Source organism: Scyliorhinus torazame, chromosome 12 (assembly GCF_047496885.1).
Source record: "Scyliorhinus torazame isolate Kashiwa2021f chromosome 12, sScyTor2.1, whole genome shotgun sequence".
NCBI classification, from domain to species: Eukaryota; Metazoa; Chordata; class Chondrichthyes; order Carcharhiniformes; family Scyliorhinidae; genus Scyliorhinus; species Scyliorhinus torazame.
In genome coordinates, this window is record NC_092718.1 from 172,566,921 (window position 1) to 172,592,187 (window position 25,267).

At 42.6% G+C, this 25,267-nt stretch overlaps 1 protein-coding gene across 4 annotated transcripts in view; it reads right to left on the reverse strand.

Annotated features, from left to right (window-relative positions):
* mtmr4 (myotubularin related protein 4) overlaps positions 1 to 25,267 on the reverse strand; it is a 255,708-nt gene that overhangs the window by 160,334 nt on the left and 70,107 nt on the right. For 2 of the 4 annotated variants that reach the window (XM_072469397.1, XM_072469391.1), the window contains exon 2: positions 5,301 to 5,373. In XM_072469397.1, the coding sequence (XP_072325498.1) occupies positions 5,301 to 5,315 (15 nt within the window). In that variant the 5' untranslated portion in view covers positions 5,316 to 5,373. Of the gene's footprint in view, positions 1 to 5,300; positions 5,374 to 5,501; positions 5,521 to 19,188; positions 19,756 to 25,267 lie in introns of those variants that run through there. The other 2 variants (XM_072469392.1, XM_072469394.1) reach the window with 2 other exon arrangements.

Below are 25,267 nucleotides of genomic sequence, written 5' to 3' on the forward strand. Positions count from 1 at the left end.
GGTAAAGGTAACTAGGTTTTGTGAAAGGGAAATCATACTTGATTAATGGATGAAAGTTCCTTGAAGAACGGGCGGCACGATGGCACAGTGGTTAGCACTGCTGTCTACAGCGCGGAGGATCCGGGTTCGATCCCTGCCCCGGGTCACTGGTGTGTCGAGTTTGCACATTCTCCACGTGTCTGCGTGGGTTTTGCCCCCACAGCCCAAAGATGTGCAGGTTAGGTGGATTGGCCATGCTAAATTGCCTCTTAATTGGAAAAAAAATAATTGGGCACACTCAATTTTTTTTTTTTTTTTAATTCCTTGAAGAAAGTGGATAACGGGGAACCTATTGATGTGAAGTACTTAGATTTCTAAAAGACACGTGATAAAGTGCCACATCAAAAGCTATTACAATGCTGCAGAAGAGTAACATCATAGAATCCCTACAGTGCAGAAGGAGGCCATTCGGCCCATCGAGCCTGCACTGACCTTTTCTAAAGACTACCCTTCTTAGGCTCAATGCCCCACCCTAAGGGACAATTTTTAGCACGGCCAATCCACCGCATATCTTTGGACTGCAAGAGGAAACCGGAGCACCCGGAGGAAACCCACGCAAACATGAGGAGAATGTGCAGACAGTCACCCGAGGCAGAATCGAAGTCAGGCGCTGAGGCAGCAGTGCTAACCACTGTGCTGCCCATAGCATGGCTAGAGGATTGGTTCGCTAACAGGTAGCAGAGTGAAGCGAAAAAATGGCTTACTGTTGGATTGGCAAGCTGTTACCAATAGGGGCCAATGCTGGGGCCACACCTAGTTACAATCTATATCAATTACTTGGATAAAGGGACTGAACATATGGCAGCTAAACAGATGACACAAACACAGGGAGGAAAGTAAGTTGTCAAATGGACATAGTCTACAAAGTGACTTAGATAAGCGAATGTGCAAAAATGTGCAGACAGGAGGACAACATGGAAAAATGTGCACTTCTCCACTTTGGCAGGAAGAATACAAAAGCAGTACATTACTTAAATGATGAGAGATTGCAGTACTCTGTGGTACAGAAGGATCTGAGTGTCCTCATAGATAAATCACAAAAAGTTGGTTTGCAGGGCAACAAGTGATTAGGAAGGCAAATGGAGGGCAGCACGGGGGGCACAGTGGTTAGCACTGCTGCCTCACGGCGCCGAGGTCCCAGGTTCAATCCCGGCTCTGGGTCACTCTCCATGTGGAGTTTGCACGTTCTCCCCATGGTTGCATGGGTTTCGCCCCCACAACCCAAAGATGTGCAGGGTAGGTGGATTGGCCTTGATAAATTGGCCCTTAATTGGAAAAAATTGGGTACTCTGAATTTATTTTTAAAAAATGTTTATAAAGAGAAGGCAAATGGAATGTTGACATTTCGAAGAAACATAAGAATTAGGAACAGGAGTAGACCATGCCGGCCACTGAGCCTGATTCATCATTTAATATGATCATGATTGGTCTTGGACTTCAAACTCCCATTTTGTTTGTCCACGGCGTCTGTCAATCTCATCCCAGATCCCACCTATCGCTGGCCCTCTATCCAACCCTACTGCTCCATCCACCCTCCAACCCCCTCCCCCCCAACATCAGTATAAATCGCATCCAATTTCCAGTTCTCGCTGGCTCTAATGAAGAGTCATCCAGGCTCGAAACGTTAGCGTTCTCCTGCCACAGATGCTGTCAGACCTGCTAACATTTTCCAGCATTTTCTGTTTCCTTTCAGGTTCCAGCATCTGCAGTAATTTGCTTTTAACTCTGTTTTCTTGTCTGCGCTCAATATCACTTATCTCCCTGAAACACCAAAAATGTATCTTCCAGCCTTAAATGTATCGAACAATAGAGGATCCACAACTCTCTGGGGTAGAGAATTCCAAGGATATACAACCCTTTGAGGAAATTTCTCCTCAGCTCCATCCTAAATAATTGGCCATTCATCCTGAGACTATGCTCCGTGTTTTAGATTCTCCGACCAATGGAAACAATCACAAACAAAACAATTGCAAGGGAAATCATAGTCACAGAATTTACACAGTGCAGAAGGAGGCCATTCGGCCCATCGAGTCTGCACCGCCTCTTGGAAAGAGCACCCTACCCAAGCACACACCTCCACCCTATCCCCATAACCCAGTAACCCCACCCAATACGAAGGGCATTTTTGGACACTAAGGGCAATTTTGCATGGCCAATCCACCTAACCTGCACATCTTTGGACTGTGGGAGGGAACCGGAGCACCCGGAGGAAACCCACGCACACACAGGGAGAACGTGCAGACTGCGCACAGACAGTGACCAGGAATCAAACCTGGGACCCTGGAGCTGTGAAACAATTGTGCTAACCACTACGCTACTGTGCTGCCCTTAGAGTATAAAAGTTGCATCTGGACAGCGCCTTAATTAGAGCATATCTGGGATATTGTGTATAATTTGGTCTCCTTACTTAAGAAAGGATATAATTGCACCGGAAGCAGTTCAGACTGCTAGTCTAGTACCTGGAATAAAGAAGGGGTTATCTTAGGAGGAAAGTTTGGGCCTATACCCACTGAGGTTTAGAAGGATAAGAGGCGATTGATAAATACAAGATCCTGAGGGGACTTGACTGAATGAATGCTAAGAGAACGTTTCCCCTTGTGGGTGGAGTCTAGAACTAGAGCAGTGTTTTTCAAACTTATTTTCCCGGGACGCACTTTTACCAACCTGCCGACTTCGGGACACATATCGGTCGACCTTCGCAACCCACGACGGCCAACCTTCGCGACAAACGCCACATTTGTTTACCTTTACTGTGAAAGGGGAGGCTGCTCAGTTCTCACGATCTCACTTGAATAAGGTGCAAAGGAGGAGAGGGCAATGCGTATATCAAGTGCCGATTTCAACCTTTTCAATCTGCCATCTTCATCTTTATGAAAACGAAAAATCCAGCCTTGCACATGTAGGTCCTCATGAAGGACAAACCCATCCCACAAGAAATCAACCTTTTTTAAAAATAAATTTAGAGTACCCAATTAATTTTTTCGAATTAAGGGGCAATTTAGTGTGGCCAATCCATCTACCCAGCACATCTTTGGGTTGTGGGGGCAAAACCACGCAAACACGGGGAGAATGTGCAAACTCCACACAGACAGTGACCCAGAGCCAGGATCGAACCTGGGACCTCGACGCCGTGAGGCAGCAGGTTAACCACTGCGCCACCATGCTGCCCTCTCCTTTTTGTAAATAAATTTAGAGTACCCAATTATTTTTTCCAATTAAGGGGCAATTTACCATGGCCAATCCATCTACCCAGCACATCTTTGGGTTGTGGGGTGAAGCCCATGCAGACACGAAGAGAATTCGCAAACTCCACACGGACAGTGATCCGGGGCCAAAATCGAACCCGAGTCCTCAGCGCCATAGGCAGCAGTGCTAACCACTGCACCACCCTGCCGCCATCAAGATATCATCTTTATACTGCTTTGTTCCCAAGTTAAGTTTCTTCTTTGTAGGCTGTTAAGCAAAGGCCATGGATCTGTGTGCAGAGCGAACACTAGCACTGCTTTGACCTGGACTCTCCTGCCCAGCTCTGTCGAGCAGATTCTATTGTGAGATCCGGTCCAATATGTAAACTGCCTATTTGAGTCTCTGGCCGTCTCTTACTTTGAAGAAAACCATTCATTTTCACGGTTCACTTGCTTTGGTTGCCAGCAGCTGGAAAATGGAAGCAACATTGCTCCGTGATTTGGCGCCAAAAGCACATATTCGGAGGGCGCTAACGTGAAGTGTGTATGCACCTGCATGACCTGCTCTCTGCTGACCCTCCTTTCTGGAAAACTTCATACAGCCTAATTTATTTTCATTTAAAAGGCGGCAGAGGCCGCCATTCTCTTTTCTCTGTTTGCAATAAGTATTTTATTGTGGGCGGGTAGGCACCAGAGATCACAACAAGTAGTAAAGAGCATTATTTATGCTGAATGCAATTTCATTATAATTCACGTCAAAATGCAAAAATGGTAATGTTGTTCATGATAGCAATTTTGAGTTGTGCACAGAAGTTTAATGTTCGAGAAGGTACAACACTAATGCCTGCATTTCCAAACATGATGCTCTCCTGCACAAATACCAAAATAAGCTGTACACTTTTCAGGGTTCGTATCACTTTACACCAAAATTTAGTTTCATTCATTTTCATTTCATTTATATCACAAGAGGGGAATCCTTCTCAGTAGAGACAGGGACTTATTTACAAAATACAACTTCAGATCCGAAGATAAAATGTAAAAAGCCATGGACACAACTCCTGAGAATAACAACGTTGATTGTCCTTTCCGAACGCGGCACTCAGTGTTGCGCACAACCGACACTCATAGAACAACATAGAACATAGAAATGGAGGCCATTCGGCACATCGAGTCTGCACCGACCCACCTAAGCCCTCACTTCCACCCTATCCCCGTAACCCAAAAACCCCTCCTAACCTTTTTGGTCACTAAGGGCAATTTATCATGGCCAATCCACCTAACCTGCACGTCTTTGGACTGTGGGAGGAATCTGGAGCACCCAGAGAAAACCCACGCAGACACAGGGAGAACGTGCAGACTCCGCACAGATAGTGACCCAGTGGGGAATCGAACCTGGGACCCTGGCGCTGTGAAGCCACAGTGCTTTCCACTTGTGGTACCGTGTTGCCCGGGACTCGAGACGTCTCCACACAAACCGGGGCTGAACCCCGAGCCGTGGACATTTAAGTTTCTCTCTCCATCCCCATTGCTGACTCGCCCTCTTCGGCAGAGCCGCGGACATTTTCAAAGTAAAAGACAGGCGCTCCTTCCACAATCAGGACCATCGCTGAAAGGGCATGTACGATCGTTCCGCAACACTCCAGAAAACCGCCCGCAGGTCGCGACACTGACTTTGAACAACCCAGACTGAAATAGGAGAATTTTGTTCTCCGACAGTCGCTTCTTCCCAGAGAACAGTGGAAACTGTTATCACTGAATATGTTCAAGACCGAGTTAGAAAGAGCTTTGTCGAGGGTTATGGGGACCAAAAACATAAGAGTATGGATAACTTACTGTCTCCGGGGGGGGGGGGCTGTGTAGATTAAGGGTGACTATGGGTAATCCCTGATTCCTTTTTGTCATTTGTTTATGTAAACATGTGGGCTGAGGTTTGGGGGTTGGTGGGCGGATGGGATCATTGTTATTATGGGGATTGACATATCTTGCTGATTATTGTTTATTGTTGATGGGTGTAAATGTGGGAGAAAATGTGAAAAAGGAGAATACATTTTTAAAAAAAATTTTTTTTAAACTTACTGTCTCTGTTCCCATGATCTTAAGTCACCTCAAATCAGGAACGCTGTGGTAGCTTGTTCACTCCTAGTAGCACCTAAGTGAAAAATAAAACAAAGCCATCAGCATTTTTTCATCAGCCCTAAAACAGCAATTGGTTTTCAGTACAATTGAAAAAAATCAAATAAGGTCCTTCCATTTGAAATAACTGTATTCTTTCCTCACCTATCTCACCTGTAGGTTATTTGTTTTGAAATGCTGATTGCTAGAAGAGGAAAATAAAATGTTTGCATTGAACCATAGAACATGTGTTTATCACAGAGCACTAAACAAAGTGGAATATTGCAACAACGGCAATTAGTCAGAGATGCAAGTGAACAATGTCCAAAGAATTTGAACTGTCCAGCTTGGTTTACCTACAGCTTCCTCCCAAGCTCCAGCCCTCATAAGCGCAACTCTGCCAAAACACATTAGGTCTGGCACAAAATCCTGTTCACTTATTATCCCTGGTCTTGTAGTTTCCTTAGTCCTTAAGTGCATTAACTTCAAAATCCTCATCCAAAATACCCACACAAATCTCTTGCCTTCCCTCACTCTGCAACCCTCCTTGTCGACACCTTTTGCGTTTTCATCTTTGGCAGACTGAGTCCCTCCTCAAATCTACTACTTTTGCCAGAGCCTTCAAACGTCATGCCTCAACTTTTACATTTTCACACTCTGTTCCTCAGTACATCTCTCCACAATCAAAGCCACATTAAAGATGTTGCATAAATAAATAGCTTACTGTTGGCTTTGGTACAATATTTTGCCTTGCTTGATCTTTTAAAGTTGTTACACCTGATGTGATACAGTTCTATGAGTGTAAACAGTGCTTAGCATCTAACCTAAGTGGCCATTAGGTTTGCGAAGTTGTTCAATACTGCATCAGAAGTGCAGGCCCTACACAATGCCTCCAAGTTTATAAACTAATTAAACCGCTAACATTAATAGGCAAAGCTGTTTTCCTTCATCTTACAGCACTCGGCGATTATAAATTACAAGCAAGAATCTCAACCTTGAATGACAATGGCATTTAAGATTCCACAGTAAACCCGATAACAGAAAAAACAATGTCCCACAGTGAATTTGATCCCAGCTATGGAGATCTCTTTGAATTCTCCCAATCAGAAACATGGATGAACAGATTCTGGGGAACAGAGAAAAAAATGGAAAATTGTAGGGCTCTGAATCATGTTTTAACTCAGCCATTAGTGTCTCCCTTCAGTCAGCACATCTTGAATGGCTATGAGGTACATGTGCAAATCACTGGCAGAGTAATAAGCTTTTGACATATTCAACAACAGTAGATATCAGATCCAAACAAGTACCAAGACATAGCTTGGCTAGTGGGAAGAATTTCCCTCCCTGTGAGAGTCTCACACTCTCGGCACGTTGTGCTCAAATTGGCTGTGGTGGGGAAGAGACTATTGTCCTTCTCCTTCGGGAATGTGCAAGAATTTGAAAAGAATTTCTAGAGATAGTGGTTTTTGAGGCGCATCCCAAACAGCTCCTTGACAGGACATGTACACCCCTGGGAACAGCCCTTGCAGCACCTCGTTAAACATCAATGGAGGATATTCAACTCAATGAAAGACACTTGATTGGTCTGCCTGAAACTTGCTGGTCTTCCAGTGCAGTGTTGCAGACTGGCACTTTTCAAAGTCCAGAACTACATGCTGAGGGACGCACTAAGGCCTTTCAGCCATAGTGTACTAAGCAACTGAAACTTGGTCAAATCCCCTTGGGCTGTATGCCCGACATGTAATGAGCAATTAACTGTAGTGAGTAACATGCGGTATTGAAAAAACTGGTTTGGTTTGCACTCGATGTCAACTTTGAACAATCATGCGATGTACTTTTATAAATTTAATGAAAAAAAAATATTTTTGAAAAATAAATAAGGTTAAACACTGCCAACTTTCATTATTTTGCAACTATGCATTACAGTTGCGTTGTTACAATTAATTCCCACAATGAGCAGCTGGTTTATCCAAAATCCAACATTCCGATTTTTACCTGCTCAATTTAAACCTTTCTTTAAAACAGAGGCAGGCTACAGGTTTCTGCAAAGTACTGCTGATCCTATGAGCACCCTGTCTGTTTAAAGTTCAGTCTCAGATAATAAATATAATTCTGCTTAGTTAGAACTGCTTACACCCAAAAGGCCTCCCTTGTGGGAACTCTGCAGGCTCGGACATTGGTGTAGAGAGTGCCACAACCTCATGCTTCCCAACCCCTCCCCCCAAATCTTTGAACTACCATCTGCATTTGGCCAATCCAGAACTGACTGAATGATGAGGTCAGCGGCAGTAAGCTGGCATTACCACATGGCAGTGCATGCGTGTGCACAAGTACAACCATTGTTTAATGTAATCACTAATTTAAAGAAAGAATAGCCTGCAGAGACTGGTCAATTCCTGTGCAGAATTAATAAACACATGCACCAAAATTGATCTGAAACTGTCTAGTGCTTCATATCTGTACTACTGAAGTTTAAATTCTTACTTAATTTATTAACCCAGAGATATCTGATTGAATTCAATGGTAACTGGAAATTTTAGATCAATATATCTCAAGTAATACTGAAATTAAATAAGATTTTACAGCTTTTTAAAATGTTTCTTACTATTCATGTTTTATAGAGCAGTCAATTTAAATAACATTCTACATTGTCATTCACGTCACTCCATCCAACTGCCATCCTCCCCTAAACAATGAAACCCATAAGTAAGGGTTGAAAAAGAACAGTTAAAACGTCTGCACGGTGGCACAGTGGTTAGCACAGCTGCCTCACTGCGCCAAGGACCCATGTTCGATTTCAGACTTGGGTGACTGTGTGGAGTTTTCACATTTTCCCAATGTCTGCGTGGGTTTCCTCCGGGTGCTCTGGTTTCCTCCCACAGTCCAAAGATGTGCATGTTAGGTGGATTGACCATGCTAAATTGCACCTTAGTGTCCAAAAAGATGTGCAAGTTATGTGCGGTTACAGGGATAGGACGGGGCAGTGGGGCTAAGTAGGGTGCTCTTTTGACAAGTCGGTGCAGACTCGATAGGCCAAACGGCCTCTTTCTGCACTTGTCTGGATTCTACAAATAGCCCTCAACTAGCGTATTCTTACGAGAACACAATGAGAAACTGCATTCAACCAATACAGTTCAATCCGTTTCAAAGAGTCATATTGAACTTAAAACATTAACTGCACAAATGCTGCCAGAGCAGAGTTCTTCCAGCACTTTGTTTTTATTACAGTTCAATGTGTAATGTCCTTCACTCATCACCACAAACTGCTCCAACCACTACCAACGCCACACTTGCTACACAAGGCCTACTCGGATTTCTTCATGCAAGTGTTACAAACTTAATTTGTTCCCTAAAGACGTAAAACTAAGTTTTTCAAGAACACAGTGTATAATTTTACTATTTGCCATCTTTTACAGTTCAAGACCACAAAGCCCAAACATTTCATTCAGCAACTGTTATCCTTCACTGAAATCTTAGTGACAATGTAGTAGCTCTAATTTATAGTGAAACTTATTTTTTGAGTTTTAGGTGCAGAATCTTTGAGCAATCAATGGTTTGTAAAACTAAAACTGGAGATTCAATTTGGCTCCACAAGTGTTAGCAACACCTGGTTCCAATGTAGAGGTTACAGCGCAGGCCTCCTTGGTGCTGAAACCGGCAATACTCCCAAACAAAAACAAACAACTATTCCCTCATGACCCTACAGGCTCTACGGCATAACAGGAGGGTTTCATAGAAAATAATAGAAGAATCATAGAAGACCTACAGTGCAAAGGAGGCCATTCGGCCCATTGTTCTGCACCAGCCCTCCGAAAGAGCAACCCACTCGAGTCTTATCCTTGCAACCACACCAAGACATTTTGGATACCAAGGAGAAATTTAGCATGGCCAATCCACCTAACCTGCACATTTTTGGACTGTGGGAAGAAACCAGAGCACCCGGAGGAAACCCAGGCAGACATGGGAAGAACGTGCAAACTCCCCACAAACTGTCACAGAATCAAACCTGGGTCCCTGGCGCTGTGAGGCTGCAATGCTAACTACTTTGCCGCCCTTATAATAATCTTTATTATTGTCACAAGTAAGCTTTAAATAACACTGCAATGAAGTTATTGTGAAAAGCCCCTAGTCGCCACACTCCGGCGCCTGTTCAGGTTCGCTGACGGAGAATTCAAAATGTCCAATTCACCGAACAGCACATCTTTTGGGACTTGTGGGTGGAAACTGGAGCACCTGGAGGAAACCCACGCAGACACGGGGAGAATATACAAACTCCCCACAAACAGTGACTCCTGCCCTGCTGCTATATATATTCATATGTGCCTGTTCTTAGTAAATGAACGCACAATGCATTTACACAATCCCTTATCAGTGATTGGTGCTTTATCATTATAAGACAGACCAACAGCACATAGAGACAACTTTTAATTCTGTCCCCTCAGCTAGTCTCTCTTTATCACACACACTGTTCACACATAGCTTTAACAACACATGTTCTGCTGAATCCTCTCTGCATCACACACTCTCTACACATGCGGTCCATACACACAGCTTTAACAATTTCTTCTCTAACGGTATCTTCGATTAGTAACCCAGAGGCCCAGGACAATGCTCTGAGGACAGGGGCTCAAATCCCACCTTGGCAGCTGGCAGAACCCAAAACCAACCAATAATTCTGGAATATAAAGCTAGTAATGGTGACCATGAAATGACACTGACTATTGTAAAAACTCACCTGGTTCACTAATGTTCTTTGGGGCAGGAAGCACGCCATCCATACCCGACCTGGCCCACACGTGACTACAGATCCCTAGAAATGTGGCTGACTCTTAACTGCCCCTCTGAAATGGCCGAGCAAGGCACTTAGTTCAAAGGCAATTAGGGATGGGCAATAAATGTTTGTCTTTGCCAGTGGCTCTCACACCCCGTTAAAAAAATTCTGAAACACACACACCTTTAACAATCTCGCTTTCCATTGACTTCCTCAGTATCACCATAAGACCATAAGACCTAGGAGCGGAAGTCAGGCCATTCGGCCCATCGAGTCCACTCCACCATTCAATCATGGCTGATTTCAACTCCATTTACCCGCTCTCTCTCCATAGTCCTTAATTCCTCGAGAAATCAAGAATTTATCAACTTCTGTCTTAAAGACACTCAACGTCCCGGCCTCCACCGCCCTCTGTGGCAATGAATTCCACAGACCCACCACTCTCTGGCTGAAGAAATTTCTCCTCATCTCTGTTCTAAAGTGACTCCCTTTTATTCTAAGGCTGTGCCCCCGGGTCCTAGTCTCCCCTGCTAATGGAAACAACTTCCCTACGTCCACCCTATCTAAGCCATTCATTATCTTGTAAGTTTCTATTAGATCTCCCCTCAACCTCCTAAACTCCAATGAATATAATCCCAGGATCCTCAGACGTTCATCGTATGTTAGGCCTACCATTCCTGGGATCATCCGTATGAATCTCCGCTGGACCCGCTCCAGTGCCAGTATGTCCTTCCTGAGGTGTGGGGCCCACAATTGCGCACAGTATTCTAAATGGGGCCGAACTAATGCTTTATAAAGCTTCAGAAGTACATCCCTGCTTTTATATTCCAAGCCTCTTGAGATAAATGACAACATTGCATTTGCTTTCTTAATTACGGACTCAACCTGCAAGTTTACCTTTAGAGAATCCTGGACTAGGACTCCCAAGTCCCTTTGTACTTCAGCATGATGAATTTTGTCACCGTTTAGAAAATAGTCCATGCCTCTATTCTTTTTTCCAAAGTGCAAGACCTCGCACTTTCCCACGTTGAATTTCATCAGCCATTTCTTGGGCCACTCTCCTAAACTGTCTAAATCTTTCTGCAGCCTCCCCACCTCCTCCATACTACCTGCCCCTCCACCTATCTTTGTATCATCGGCAAACTGAGCCAGAATGCCCCCAGTCCCGTCATCTAGGTCGTTAATATATAAAGAGAACAGCTGTGGCCCCCAACACTGAACCCTGCGGGACACCACTCGTCACCGGTTGCCATTCCAAAAAAGAACCTTTTATCCCAACTCTCTGCCTTCTGCCTGACAGCCAATCGTCAATCCATGTTAGTACCTTGCCTCGAATACCATGGGCCCTTATTTTACTCAGCAGTCTCCCGTGAGGCACCTTATCAAAGGCCTTTTGGAAGTCAAAATAGATAACATCCATTGGCTCTCCTTGGTCTAACCTATTTGTTATCTCTTCAAAGAACTCTAACAGGTTTGTCAGGCACGACCTCCCCTTACTAAATCCATGCTGACTTGTCCTAATCCAACCCTGCACTTCCAAGAATTTAGAAATCTCATCCTTAACAATGGATTCTAGAATCTTGCCAACAACCGAGGTTAGGCTAATTGGCCTATAATTTTCCATCTTTTTCCTTGTTCCCTTCTTGAACAGGGGGGTTACAACAGCGACTTTCCAATCCTCTGGGACTTTCCCTGACTCCAGTGACTTTTGAAAGATCATAACTAACGCCTCCACTATTTCTTCAGCTATCTCCTTTAGAACTCTAGAATGTAGCCCATCTGGGCCCGGAGATTTATCAATTTTTAGACCTCTTAGTTTCTCTACCACTTTCTCCTTTGTGATGGCTACCATATGCCACTCTGCCCCCTGACTCTCCTGAATTGTTGGGATATTACTCATGCCTTCTACTGTGAAGACTGACGCAAAGTACTTATTTAGTTCCTCAGCTATTTCCTTGTCTCCCATCACTAGATTACCAGTGTCATTTTGGAGCAGCCCAATGTCTACATTTGCCTCCCGTTTGTTTTTAATGTATTTAAAGAAACTTTTACTATTATTCCTAATGTTACTGGCTAGCCTACCTTCATAATTGATCCTCTCTTTCCTTATTTCTCTCTTTGTTATCCTCGGTTTGTTTTTATAGCCTTCCCAATCTTCTGACTTCCCACTACTCTTTGCCACATAATAGGCTTTCTCTATTGCTTTGATGCATTCCCTAACTTCGTTTGTCAGCCATGGCTGCCTAATCCCCCCTCTGATAACCTTTCTTTTCTTTGGGATGAACCTCTGTACTGTGTCCTCAATTACTCCCAGAAACTCCTGCCATTGCTGTTCTACTGTCTTTCCCATTAGGCTCTGCTCCCAGTCGAATTTCGTCAGTTCCTCCCTCATGCCCCTGTAGTTACCTTTATTTAACTGTAACACCTTTACATCTGATTCTACCTTCTTTCTTTCAAATTGGAGATTGAATTCTACCATATTATGATCACTGCCTCCTAAGTGTTCCCTTACTTTAAGATCTTTAATCAAGTCTGGCTCATTACATAACACTAAGTTATGTTCCCTCGTGGGCTCCATCACAAGCTGTTCGAAAAAGCCCTCCTGTAAACATGAATTCCCTTTCCTTGGGTCCACTGGCAGCATTATTTACCCAGTCCACCTGCATATTCACGGTGACCTTGCGTTTCTGACATGCACTTTCTATTTCGTGGTGCATTTTGTGCCCCTGGTCCTGGCCACTGTTAGGAGGCCTGTACATAACTCCCATTATGGTTTTTTTGCCTTTGTGGTTCCTCAACTCTACCCACACAGACTCCACACCATCTGACCCTATGTCGTTTAGTGCTATTGATTTAATTTCATTCCTAAATAACAAGGCAACCCCGCCCCCTCTGCCCACCTCTCTGTCTTTTCGATAGGTTGTGAATCCCTGGATGTTTAAATGCCAGTCCTGAACCCCCTGCAACCACGTCTCTGTGATGCCTACCATATCATACCTGCCACGCGCACACAGTCACACACACACCCACAAACAGGGAAGTACATCTAGTCTGATTCTGAGTATTTGATTAAACCGTGTGGCTTGCTAGACCATTTCAGAATCAGCCACTGTGCTGTGGGTCCGGACGCACAAGTAAGCCAGACTAGGCAAGGGCAGCAGATTTCCTTGCCCAAAGGGAAATGAATTAGATGAGCTCTTACAAAAATTCACAATGGTCACCATTGTTGAGATTAGCTTTTTTAAATTCCAAATTCATTCACTGAATTCAAATTCCACCAGCTGTCAGTGAGACCCGAACCCGTGTTCCCAGAGCACCATTCTGGGCATCTAGATCATTAGTACAGTGACATTACCGCTATACCCTAAAGCCATGGCAAAGTAAAAACTAGGCATGTGGGAGCGATGCCCTCTCTACACTCGAGTAAGAATCTGAGTCATCAGGTGTGAGGTGTTTTTGGTGTTGTAGGTCTGGCTAATACCCTACTATCGTTCCCTGGTGATTACTTGAACCATCTTCCACTTTATCTTCAAGTCCTGCGTTTATCTGCCAATATCACTACCCACATTCTGCTGGAATCTGAACTTCATATGTTTCCACCTTATTTTCTTACTCAACTGTCAAGATTCAGATTCTTGTGCAATTCAAATCAAACAATTCAACATTCAGGTTAGCTGATCTCTGAAACATGATTTCCAACTATCTATTTGGTTTCAGTGTAGGGGTGATTAACCCATTTCAGCAGCAATTCACTTTTTTCTTACAAATTGAGCAAAGTAAAAATCCAAGATCCATAGTGCAGTCATTTAACTTAGTCGAAGAGATGGTGTAACCCAGTAAACCATGATCAAATGTCAGCAAATTCGGATTTTGTAAAACCGTAAGTTTACAAAAGAATGGAAAGAGTGAGAAAATCAACAAGTTCCACTGCTCAGGCTTCAGAGATCCTGAGAGATAAAATGACACGTCATGTTGATTTGAACACAGTGGCGATACAAGCAAGAGGAAGTGTGTATTGGACAGTTCATTTACAGATTAGGAGAAACCCCCGAGAGGAAAATCTTTGGATGAATTATAATGATTAGCAATGAAATTAAAACTGTGATACTCATGAGTATTAATGGTTCACTGAGTGAGACGTGGGATTTGCACCCTGCGGAAAGATGCTATCAGACAGACAGTTGTCTGTCAACTGGTTCAACACATCTCTTAGCTACTGTGTTGGCTACAGCAATATTAATTGATGCCTGGGAATAAGTAGGTTTTCTGCCTACTCTATTGTGAATGCTATAGGGATCAGGGAAAAGTTTTTTTAAAAAAGCAATATTACTGAATGTGGCACAGGTTTGCATCAAATTAGCAGTTGGTCAGATATGATTTAAAATCACTATTATTTTCCATACTCCTTTTTGATGAAGATTCTTTTCATCTGATTCCTGGTTATTAACAAGCACATTTCAAAAGTCTGCCTCTGTATGGCAGGAATGCTTTGTGAATGCTCTACTCCCATATAGAACTGACCAGTGGTGTCAGTATGGAGCATGTATTTGCAAAAATGAACTTCCAGAATGAGACCTGCAGTTTCTTTTTGTTTTCTATTGCTGAGCTGACTGTCAGCACTCAACCTGATTGGATTTTACCTCGGGGTGCTCCGGTTTCCTCCCAAAGTCCAAAGATGTGCTAGTTAGGTAGATTGGCCATGCTAAATTGCCCCTAAGTGTTCAAAGGTTAGGTGGGTTACAGGGTTACGGCAGGGGCCTGGGCCTAGGTAGGATTTTCTTTTGGAGGGTCGGTGCAGACTTGATGGGCCGAATGGCCCCCTTCTCCACTGTAGGGATTCTATGATATTCGTCCCTTTTCTCATATCTCCAGAAGGCATCCCATCCTATTTGCTCACAATTCCTAAGATGCCAGCAATCTTCCAGCACCTGGTACGACTAGTCCATTTTTATCTGGGAGCTCAGAATCAGCGGGCTATATGGCCATTCATCCATTCCAGCTATCCCAGAGCCTGCCCTCACCCAAAGTCCACACTTTCCTAGATAATGATCAGAAATATGAACTTTAACTGATTCCTTCTTTCCTAGCCCTGGGCTTGGGCTCTTGAATAAAGAGCTGTCCCAGTTATTCAATTCACGCCTTATAAGCACCATCTATTAACAAGTTAACACTTTCATCACCTCACTGGAACTTCGGACCACCTTGTCTAGAAATTATCCCCCATGTTATCTGCAAAATACTTTAAAAGTAACTCATTGGTTGTGATGCAACATAGGACAACCCCAAGGTGTGAATGGAACAATATAAATGCAACTTCTCCTCTAACATGCAATTCCTCAGTGTGAACATTCAATCAGTGTGGAGAGATAATAATACAGGTAATAAATCAGATCAGATGTGAAACGCTAACTCTGTTTCTCCCTCCATAGATGCTGCCAGACCTGCTGCGTTTTTCCAGCATTTTCTCTTTTTATTTCAGATTCCCAGCATTCACAGTATTTTGCTTTTATACTTAGTCAGGCCAATACAAAAACACAAGAGGTTAGTGAAGTTTAAAATTATACTGGTTATAGAGCACTTGGGGTTTACTTCTACGGAGTTAGCAGTTTGAGTCCTCTAGTTTTAGGGAGCAGCTCACAGTCAACAAGTGTCCAAGTCTCTGTCTGTGAATACAAGCCTGCCATGACAGCTTTGAACATTTGCACAGACAATGGTTAATTTTGCACTGGAGAATACAGAACATAAAGACAGGGAACACAATACTTCACACGTAATGCCAAATAAACCAAAGAAGAAATTAAAAGCAATAGGGCATTTAGGTAGACCTAATGCTCAACATGTCCTTAGCACTGTACAGCAGCAATTAGAAAAGCAAATCTGAAGTACCGAGGCAGAAACGTAATGCTCAAACTTGGAAGTTTGCTGGTTCGTTTACAACTTGAGCTATGCGTCTAGCTCAGGTCAATGCCACACAAAAGATGTTCGATCCCAGCAATGTATCTGGCACGAGTTGAGAGATTGATCCCAAGGACAGATTAGAGAAACACAGACTTTTCACTCATTAAAACAAGTCACTAAAAAAATCGATCAGCGATAATCTCATTAAATGGCAGAACAGGTTCAAAGCATTAAATTGGGCTCAAAGCACTACGCCTGGTCCAATATCAATTTGTACAGTGGCTTACAATATCAAACCAAATGGTAAAATTTGAATTCAGGACTGAAGTCAGTAAATTAAGCATATAAATAGTGAATAACAAACACATTGAATGAACATCTGGGTAGTTAAGCCAAAACCCATTAAATCATTTAAGAAATAGTAATTTGTGTAATGGGGGACCATAGTGTCTTTCTGCACGAATGATCTAAAAGAGGCCTAATGACCTTTTCCTCTGCATCTGTTTACAACATTCTGAGGCAAGGTCCCACCTTCTCAAGAAGAATCGCACTGCTCATGTTCATAAAGTGCCTGAAGTTCCAAGTGGTTTGACATCACAAAGAACATACTCCCTGCAGTATCAGGTACGAGGCCATCTCCCTGCTGGACTGGGCACCATTGCATTTCCATCAGATTGGCATTGTTAATGTTGTACTTTTCAATGTTAAAGTGAGACTGTAACTGCACACTGAAATGGCTGCATTCAAACTCCAATCACTGTACCTCAAAATGGGCATACTCTGCTTTCAAGGAAGATTCTCAGTGTAAAAGAGATGAGCAATAAGATTAGAGAGACTAAATCACTACACATTTAAAGGGGCTTATCAAAGAATATGAAATGTTCAAAGAGATTGATGAGGCAAACCCAGAGTATTATTTTATGTTAATTCAGGTCAGAGGGCAAACTATTTTAAATGAGTAATTATCAATTTTAGGGCAATGAGTAAGCAGCTGATTTGCTTCGTGATATGGTTGGAAAAATATAACAACTAAGTTAGTTAAAGCATTCAAATGTTGCTGGATGATGTGCTAGAGTACTGAGCAATGAATTCAATGGTGTTGTTGGACTTTTTTGGTCGAAAACTGATTCTTGTTTTTCTGTGCATGTCGAGAGATGTTTCTATCCATTGACGTTCAAAAATTTGGATATTTTATCCTCCACATAGATAAATCAAGAATTCAGATCCCAGTCTTAAATAGCTCCATTTGACACACTTTATAATCAGGACAATTGATCGGCAATAATGTAGTGCCTACTTCCTATGAAATTTCGTAACAACAGAACATAATCCCAGAGCACCATATCAACATTATGCACCAGGTGTGACAGAGGTACTCCACGTCACAGAACATAATCACTCACCACTCTTTTGCATTGTGTGAATATTAAAAAGGAACTAAGCTGTTGGAGTGCACGGTCTTAAAACTTTTGGTGACTTCGGACTGAGCATCTGCCAAGAGTGGTCACAATCAAAATCAGCAACAATTGGGACAGTAGTCCTGCAAACTGCAAAGTCAAGGTGACAGGATTCTTGCAGATTACCCAGTCTTGTTCTTGAATCAAAGTGAACTTGTACTGACATTCTCTACAGTGATACAAAAGATGATCAGCAGTCTAACGAGTATTTCTGACTCAGCTCGTACCTATAGCGAAGACATCTGAAGCAAAGGTTCAGCGACTTAATTTGAAACAATCATACAATATCAATGACTTCATGCCACAGACTGCACTTGTCAAATGTTCTGCCACCGAGTGCCCAACGATGAATGATTAACTGAACAAACTGTACCAGCAGTGCCTGGATCCAGGGAGCATAGCAGCTATGATACCTTTTCACTGCAAGCTTGCCAAGGCGGTTTCAAATGCTCCAGATACATCTTGTACTGTCAACTTTGTTACTCACACAACTTAAAATAATGTTTTTTCTAAATTAACTATCATTCCAACGGTCAACTACTTGAATAAAAGGATGAATAAAGCTAGATCACCCAATCCAGTCCAATAAAATATAAGGAGTGTTCACTGATTACCAAATGCACAGTAGACTTTCGATCTACTTTCAGATCTCGAGTCCACAAGGTCATCAGAATTGTCTGTCTGTAACCAGGCGTAGCACTGTCTTAGGAACTCAGAATTCTACATTCCTTTCTGCAGTAGTCAGTAGGTCTCCCATGTTAATATTCATAAGCCATGTGGGCATAGAAGCATTTCACTGTTAACTTGATTATATCTTTCTGGTGCCTGATTAGATAGTCCTTAGCTGATCTTTCCAAACTTGAGGTTAATTTGCTCACATCACACAGAATACACACAACCATTTTATCACACACATACATGTTGAATATATATCTGTTCCATTACCAATAGTGTTCACCTTGCACTTAAACTAGGGTCAGAGCAACATAGTGAGGGCATTCCTTTATCTGTAAATTGGAGGTCATGCTAACAGGAATTTGCATATGACAATTGTTGGGCAAAGTGCATGCACGGCTGTCCTGCTCTCCTTTCATAATTTGTCCCTACTCTACCTGTATCAATCCCAGTTCAGTACCAAGTTGGAACCAAACTCTACGCCTGAACAGCTGTTAATTTGTTGCGACATGTGTCAAATATTTCCAACCCGATCGCTTTTCCTTCAGTTTGCTGACTGCCCAACTGACGGAAAATAATTACGTCTCGAGATCTTTCGTGTAAAACAACCGTTTATAACACCTTCTTAACCTGTTCCCTTTTCCATGTCATACAATAAAATGAGAATGAAGCACTGCGATGGCCACCAGGAGGACCTCCTGTACGTACGATCATCTTAATAATTACAAGTCAGTATCACTCCCTCTCCCATGTTTCCCAAATTGCGACAGAAGTGAATCTATTCGACCTGAACCATTTACGGTGATCGGAAATTTTTGGGCGTCCGGTGCAGGATGAGTCTCACAGCAAATAGACAAATCTCGAACGACTGCAAACGCTTAACTTTAGCTTTCACTTCCCTGACTGCCCTGCACGGCCACTAACTGCAGGAACTGCAAACGCACTCGGGGCTAAGATCATGCAGCAAACATAAAAGTGCAGATATACGCTTTACATTTAGATATTATGCAAAGTAACTATAACGCCCTCGGCTTCTTTTTTTGTAACTCACCGGAAAATCGGTTTCAATGTAGCGGTTGCAGTTTAACCCGCTCGCACTGCTACTTTCTCCAGCCTTTTCACTGCACATGCCCAACCCACAGACGTGGGCAGGCGTAGCCTGGAATGGCAGGACGTGTCAGCCTCCCGATGATAGTACAACGTGTTCCACATGCACAGACAGAACGTGAGAGACGTGGCCAGCTCAACAGAAATGGGTCGAATAATTGGAAACAGGGGGCCGCCCAACGCCATCGTTCTGCACTGAAAGTTATAACTCAACCCCCTCCCCAACTCGGGGAGGCACTGGGTCCCTTTTTCGGAGGCATTGTGCCCCCCACCCCTCTGGGTGCTAAAGTAGTTACTTTAAGTAACAGGATGCCGCTGCATTTTATGGGCTATTTCTGTTTGTTGCGTGAACTCTAAACTTTCCAAGCTGCGGAGATACTCTGCAGCTTTCGGGCACTGCCCACCCCTGCAGCTGATGGGCTCAAAAACAAAGATGTGGCTTCAGATTGATTATGGCGACACTAATATTCCTTTAAGGAGGGAGGCCAGGCAGCTCTCAATCCAAGCAAGGGCAATCAAGGTGCACGTACTCAGCTCTCAGGAAACTACTGCACCCGCCAGCCTTTGCACATTGAACTGCAAACTGGTCAGTGCTTCCAGCGAGTTCCACAAGCACAACCCTCTCCACATGTTCAGTCACTACTAGATAAATCGCCAGGAGAGCTATATTACGCAAGTCAAACATTCAGTGAAAGTGATCTCATGTACAAAGTTGGCTTTAATTTTGGGGTCCCGTCATGGAAATTACATTGTTACAGGCCAAAATAAAACCAGAAGATAGTCAGCATTTGTGGAGAGAGAAGCAGAGTTAACGTTTCGAGTCCAATATGACTTTTTCGGAATCATACCACGTTTCGTTCTCCACAAATGCCAGACCTGCTGAGTTTGTCCAGCATTTTTTATTTCAGATGTCCAACATTCGCGGTATTTTGGTTTTATATTATTGTCACAGCCTAACTTCTCCCAGTTCTAAAAGTAACCCACCTGAAACCTTACCTGTTTCTCCACACGTGCCGCCAGACCTGCTGAGTATTTTCCGTTTTAATTTTAGGTTTCCAGCATTCCCAATATTTTGCTTTTTGTATTAGAAAATACAGGCTTGTGGCATATATGCAATTAATAGAACCATAGAATTTACAGTGTAGAAGGAGGCCATTCAACCCATCTAGTCTTCACGGGCCCCTGGAAAGAGCACTCTACTGAAGCCCATATCTTTACCCTATCCCAGTAACCCCGCATAAGCTTTTTTGGACACTAAAGGCAATTTAGCATGGCCAATCCACCTAACCTGCACATCTTTGGACTGGGAGGAAACTGGAGCACCCAGAGGAAACCTGCACAGACACGGGGAGAATCTGCAGACAGTGACCCAAGCCGGGAATCGAACTTGGGACCCTGAAGCTGTGAAGCAACAGTGCTACCCACTGTGCTACCGTGCTGACCCAATTGCTGCCAATATTCCACAACCTTTTTTTTCAAATATCTGCCCAATATTAAAGTGCCTCACTCAATCATCATCTATGGTTAAAGGATTCCAGTCTCTAACAGCAAAACAACTTGGATCTATCTCTTCTGCACAAATCAAATATTCCTGATGGTTAATTGAGGCTTTTAGGTGTAACCTTTTCTAATCTTACCGAGATAAAAGGGGAGAGGCCGTGGTACATCTACGCATGAGCAACAAAACAGACCAAGATGCTGAATTAAGTAAGAGTGTGCACTTTGGGGCTATTGATAAGCTTTTAAGTCAAAACAGAAAAGGAAGCAGTGCAAAAACAAGTATGATTCTCAAAAATATTAAAACAATCTATAAATGTATTAGAAAAAGAAAGAGAATGATTAAATGTCAGATGGGTTTTCAGGGAAGATAGGATAGTGAATAATTAGACATGAAACAAGTTAGCAGGGATACTTATCTATATTCCTTCTGTGTTTTGTAAGGGTCCTTTCCATTCCTTCTTGTTGTTCCCTGTCTGTTCCCTTATTTCCCCCTCGCTTTTATTTGTGCCATTGAATTTTTGATCCATGAATGATTTATGAGCATGTGTCTTTAAGGCTGTTTTAGACTGGTGATTGGAGATCGGCTGGTTTCAAGTGATGACTCAGTTTGATTGATATGACTGTGGCCGATGAATTGGTCTAAAAGGTTGTGCTCTGTCCAGTAACAGGTGGTGATTGGATATTATCCCACTGGAATGTTTCTCAGAGCAACAAGGCTCCATTTAGTTTCACTTTTGGTTCTGGCCAGCGGAGGTGAAAGATCCAGCAAAATCCTCTCCAGAAAATTGCTGCAAAGCCGCTCCAAAGATAATCAAGCTAATTATCTCTCTCCAATAATAATCTTTATTAGTGTCACAAGTAGGCTTACATTAACACTGCAATGAAGTTACTGTGAAAATCTCTGAGTCGCCACACTCCGGCGCCTGTTCGGGTACACAGAGGGAAAATTCAGAATGTCCAATTCACCTAACACTTCTTTCAGAACTTGTGGGAGGAAACTGGAGTGCCCGGACGAATCCCACGAAGGCAAGGGAAGAATGTGCAGACAGTGACCAAAGCTGGGAATTGAACCCAGGCCCCTGGTGCTGTGAAGCAACAATGCTAACCACTGTGTTACCGTGGGAGTTGGATTCCTGAAGACAGTGCCTGGGGGCAGGCCACAAACTAAGATCAAAGTCTGATGAAACACGGACTCTGTCTCACCAGGAAAATTTTGTGTACAGGCTGTAAAGCAAGGATTCTTAAGCTACCATAGAAAAAGCATGTAAAGGACTCATCATCTGAAGCAAGGACTCTTTTCTCTTTCATTTACATTTTTTATTGTTCCCTTTCCCTCCCCTTTGTGTTGGTCTGTCTTGTGTGTGTGTGTATATTATATATATATATATATATATTTAGAGAGAGAGGGTGGGGGGAAGTTACTGTGGGAGTTAGGTACTTAGTAATATCTAACCAACTGTATCTACTCCATATTTCACTATTAATCTTGTTATAAATAAGCAGTAATTGTGTTTCAACTTACTAATCTGGTGACTGTAATTATTGGTCAGTCAAGGGCCAAAGACTTTGGGAATTTTTATAAGGAATATTGGTTAATTTACTTGTGTTGTGACTCTGGGGTACGTGGGGCTGGAATTGACTGCGCACTTGCCCAGGGTGGCAGTCTACAGTAGAGAATACTGGAAAGGAGGTAGATCCTGTACTGGTGAAAAAATAAAATGAAAAATTCTAAAATATTTTTTAAAAATAGAAAATATAAACTGATTCAAGGTAGAGAAAGAATAGAGGTAGCAGAAATCATATTTCAGAATCGAGTGGGTGTGCATACTGGAAGACTCAAGCTGTCAACTCAGTACCCATTTCCAAAAAGGGGACAGAGCTGACTGGAGTAATCACAGGTCAGCTAGTTTAACATGTGTAGAGGAGAAAAGCTTGTAATCCTTATATATGAAATTCCAAATATTTAGATTGAGAAAATAACTGGAACCAGCAGTACTGATTTTAGAAAGGACAACTCTGCTTGATAAATCTGAATTCTTCGAGCAGGTGAAATATATAATTGATACCTTGCTCATAGATTTTCAAAAAGCCTTTCACAAAGTACTAGAGAGAAGATAAAGGGTTTGGAGTTCGGAGAAGATGAACAGTTTGGATAAACGGCTTAGAGGGATAAACAGGGTAGAAATTAATGCCGGATTCGGACTGTAGTTGTATGCAGCAGTGCCTTCCAGGTTCTGTTCGGGGACTGTTTCAATTCAATATTTTTATCAATGATTTGGACATAGGACTAGAGGGAATGATGCCTGAATTCACTAATAATACTAAAAAAACACTATAAAAAGGCATAAATAAATAATTCTGAGAATAAAAGGAAGTTGCAATGGATCAGTGATCATTCGGTGAAATTAAATAGCAGTAAATATAAGGTAGTACATATTGGTTATATAAAATACGAGCAGAGACCCGCAAATGGCGGCACGGTAGCACAGTGGTTAGCACTGGAGCTTCACAGCGCCAGGGTCCCAGGTTCGATTCCTGCTTAGTTCACAGTCTGTGTGGAGTCTGCACGTTCTCCCCGTGTCAGCGTGGGTTTCCTCCGACAAGTCCCGAAAGACGTGCTGTTAGGTGAATTTGGCAATCCAACTTCTCCCTCTGTGTACCCGAACAGGCGCCGGAGTGTGACGACTAGGGGATTTTCACAGTAATCTCATTGCAGTGTTAATGTAAGCCTACTTGTGACAATAATAAAGATTAAAACATCTGCAGTCAATTTAGTGTCTGTATTGCAACAGGACTTCTTTAAATACAGGGTTTTTAATTATTTATTTTCTTTCACCAAAGACTTCACCAAAATCAATTCTTCTGACCCTGGAAAAGCTTTATAAAATTGTGCCATGTGTAATAACACTGGATTTAAAATAACGCTGAAAAGTAAATGCACCCCATGTGAACAATGCTCACATATCTCAAAAGTTTAATTGAATGTAATGAACTGAACTGGGTTAAAACTGCCATTAATACCCACTTAATTAAAACATTTTTCATCTCCATCAGTTTAATGCATTATTTTGAAGTAATTCTACAGTCTTTTTACTCAGCAGGCTAGTCAGTGCCTTCCTTAAAAGATTCTTAGCTGCATGAGAGAATATGTAATAAAAGAAGGCAATTAATCCCCTGTAGTTTGCACTGTTGCTGACTCTCCCTAAAGACAAAAAAGTGCTGAATTGATGCAAATCCTTTCTTGCGCCATGCACCATCACCAAATAAACCCAGCAATAGATATAATCCTTAAACTGACCAATCAAAACATTCCTGACATACAAAACCTAGTATTGAATGCATGAAAGCTGGGCAATATGAAAGTGCAGAGGTATTTGTGGTTTGTGTTTACAATACATTAAAAGTAGCACCACAAGTAAACAAGATTAAGAAAAATAAGTCAATGGAATACAGGTTTTATGGCAGGAGGTATAGAATCTATATAAAACTCTATTAAGACCACATTTGGGAATACTGAGCACAGCTTTGGGCTCTACATCAAAGTAAGGATACTGAGGTAGGAGTGGTTACAGCACTGCTACAGCCTAGTATGATGAAGTATGGATCTGGAGAAACTTGAAAGCACAACCCTTTTCATTATTTGTTTAGACAATGCGCAAACACACAGGCAAAGCTTAGAATTGTTGGATAGGGCAGACCTCAGTTCAGATTGTCCTATGTGTACAGACAGGTACTGGAAGTATATGCCAAAACAGAAGAGAAGAACAATCCAGATCAGAAACCCTTCAGCTGTACCAGGCACATTCAATAGAAAAACAGATAAAGACATTATTAATGTTATGTACAGCCATCAACCCACCTGTGGAAAGCAGCATTTAGGAGGGTTCAAATCTGAGAAATTCTGGAAATAAATAGCAAGCTATTCAAGGCCTTGCTGAAAGAAGATAGGCTCAGCAAAAGACAAACAAGTTCTTAATGGAATTAAACAAGAAAGAAATGATGATGATAAAGGGTAAAAATGCCCAGATGTATTAAAGAGCTAGGAAAAAATGGTGTTTGAGTTCTCTCATTGACGTGATCTTCCTTTATACATAACCACCAGCTTACAAATTAATCTGGGCATGTTAATAATAATAATAATCTTTATTGTCACACGAAGGCTTACATTAACACTGCAATGAAGTTACTGTGAAAAGCCCCTAGTCGCCACATTCCGGCACCTGTTCAGGTACACAGAGGGAGAATTCAGAATGTCCAAATTACCTAACAGCACGTCTTTCGGGACTTGTGGGAGGAAACCGGAGCACCCGGAGGAAACCCATGCAGACACGGGGAGAACGTGCAGACTCAGCAGACAGTGACCCAAGCCGGGAATTGAACCTGGGACCCTGGAGCTGTGAAGCAACAGTGTTACCGTGCTGCCCAGTACCAGTTGGTCTTACTTCTTTTCAACTCTTCAGTTCCTATAAGAAATTATCTTTCAGTTTCTAGTTTTGATGCTGGAAATACACCTGAAATCCCCA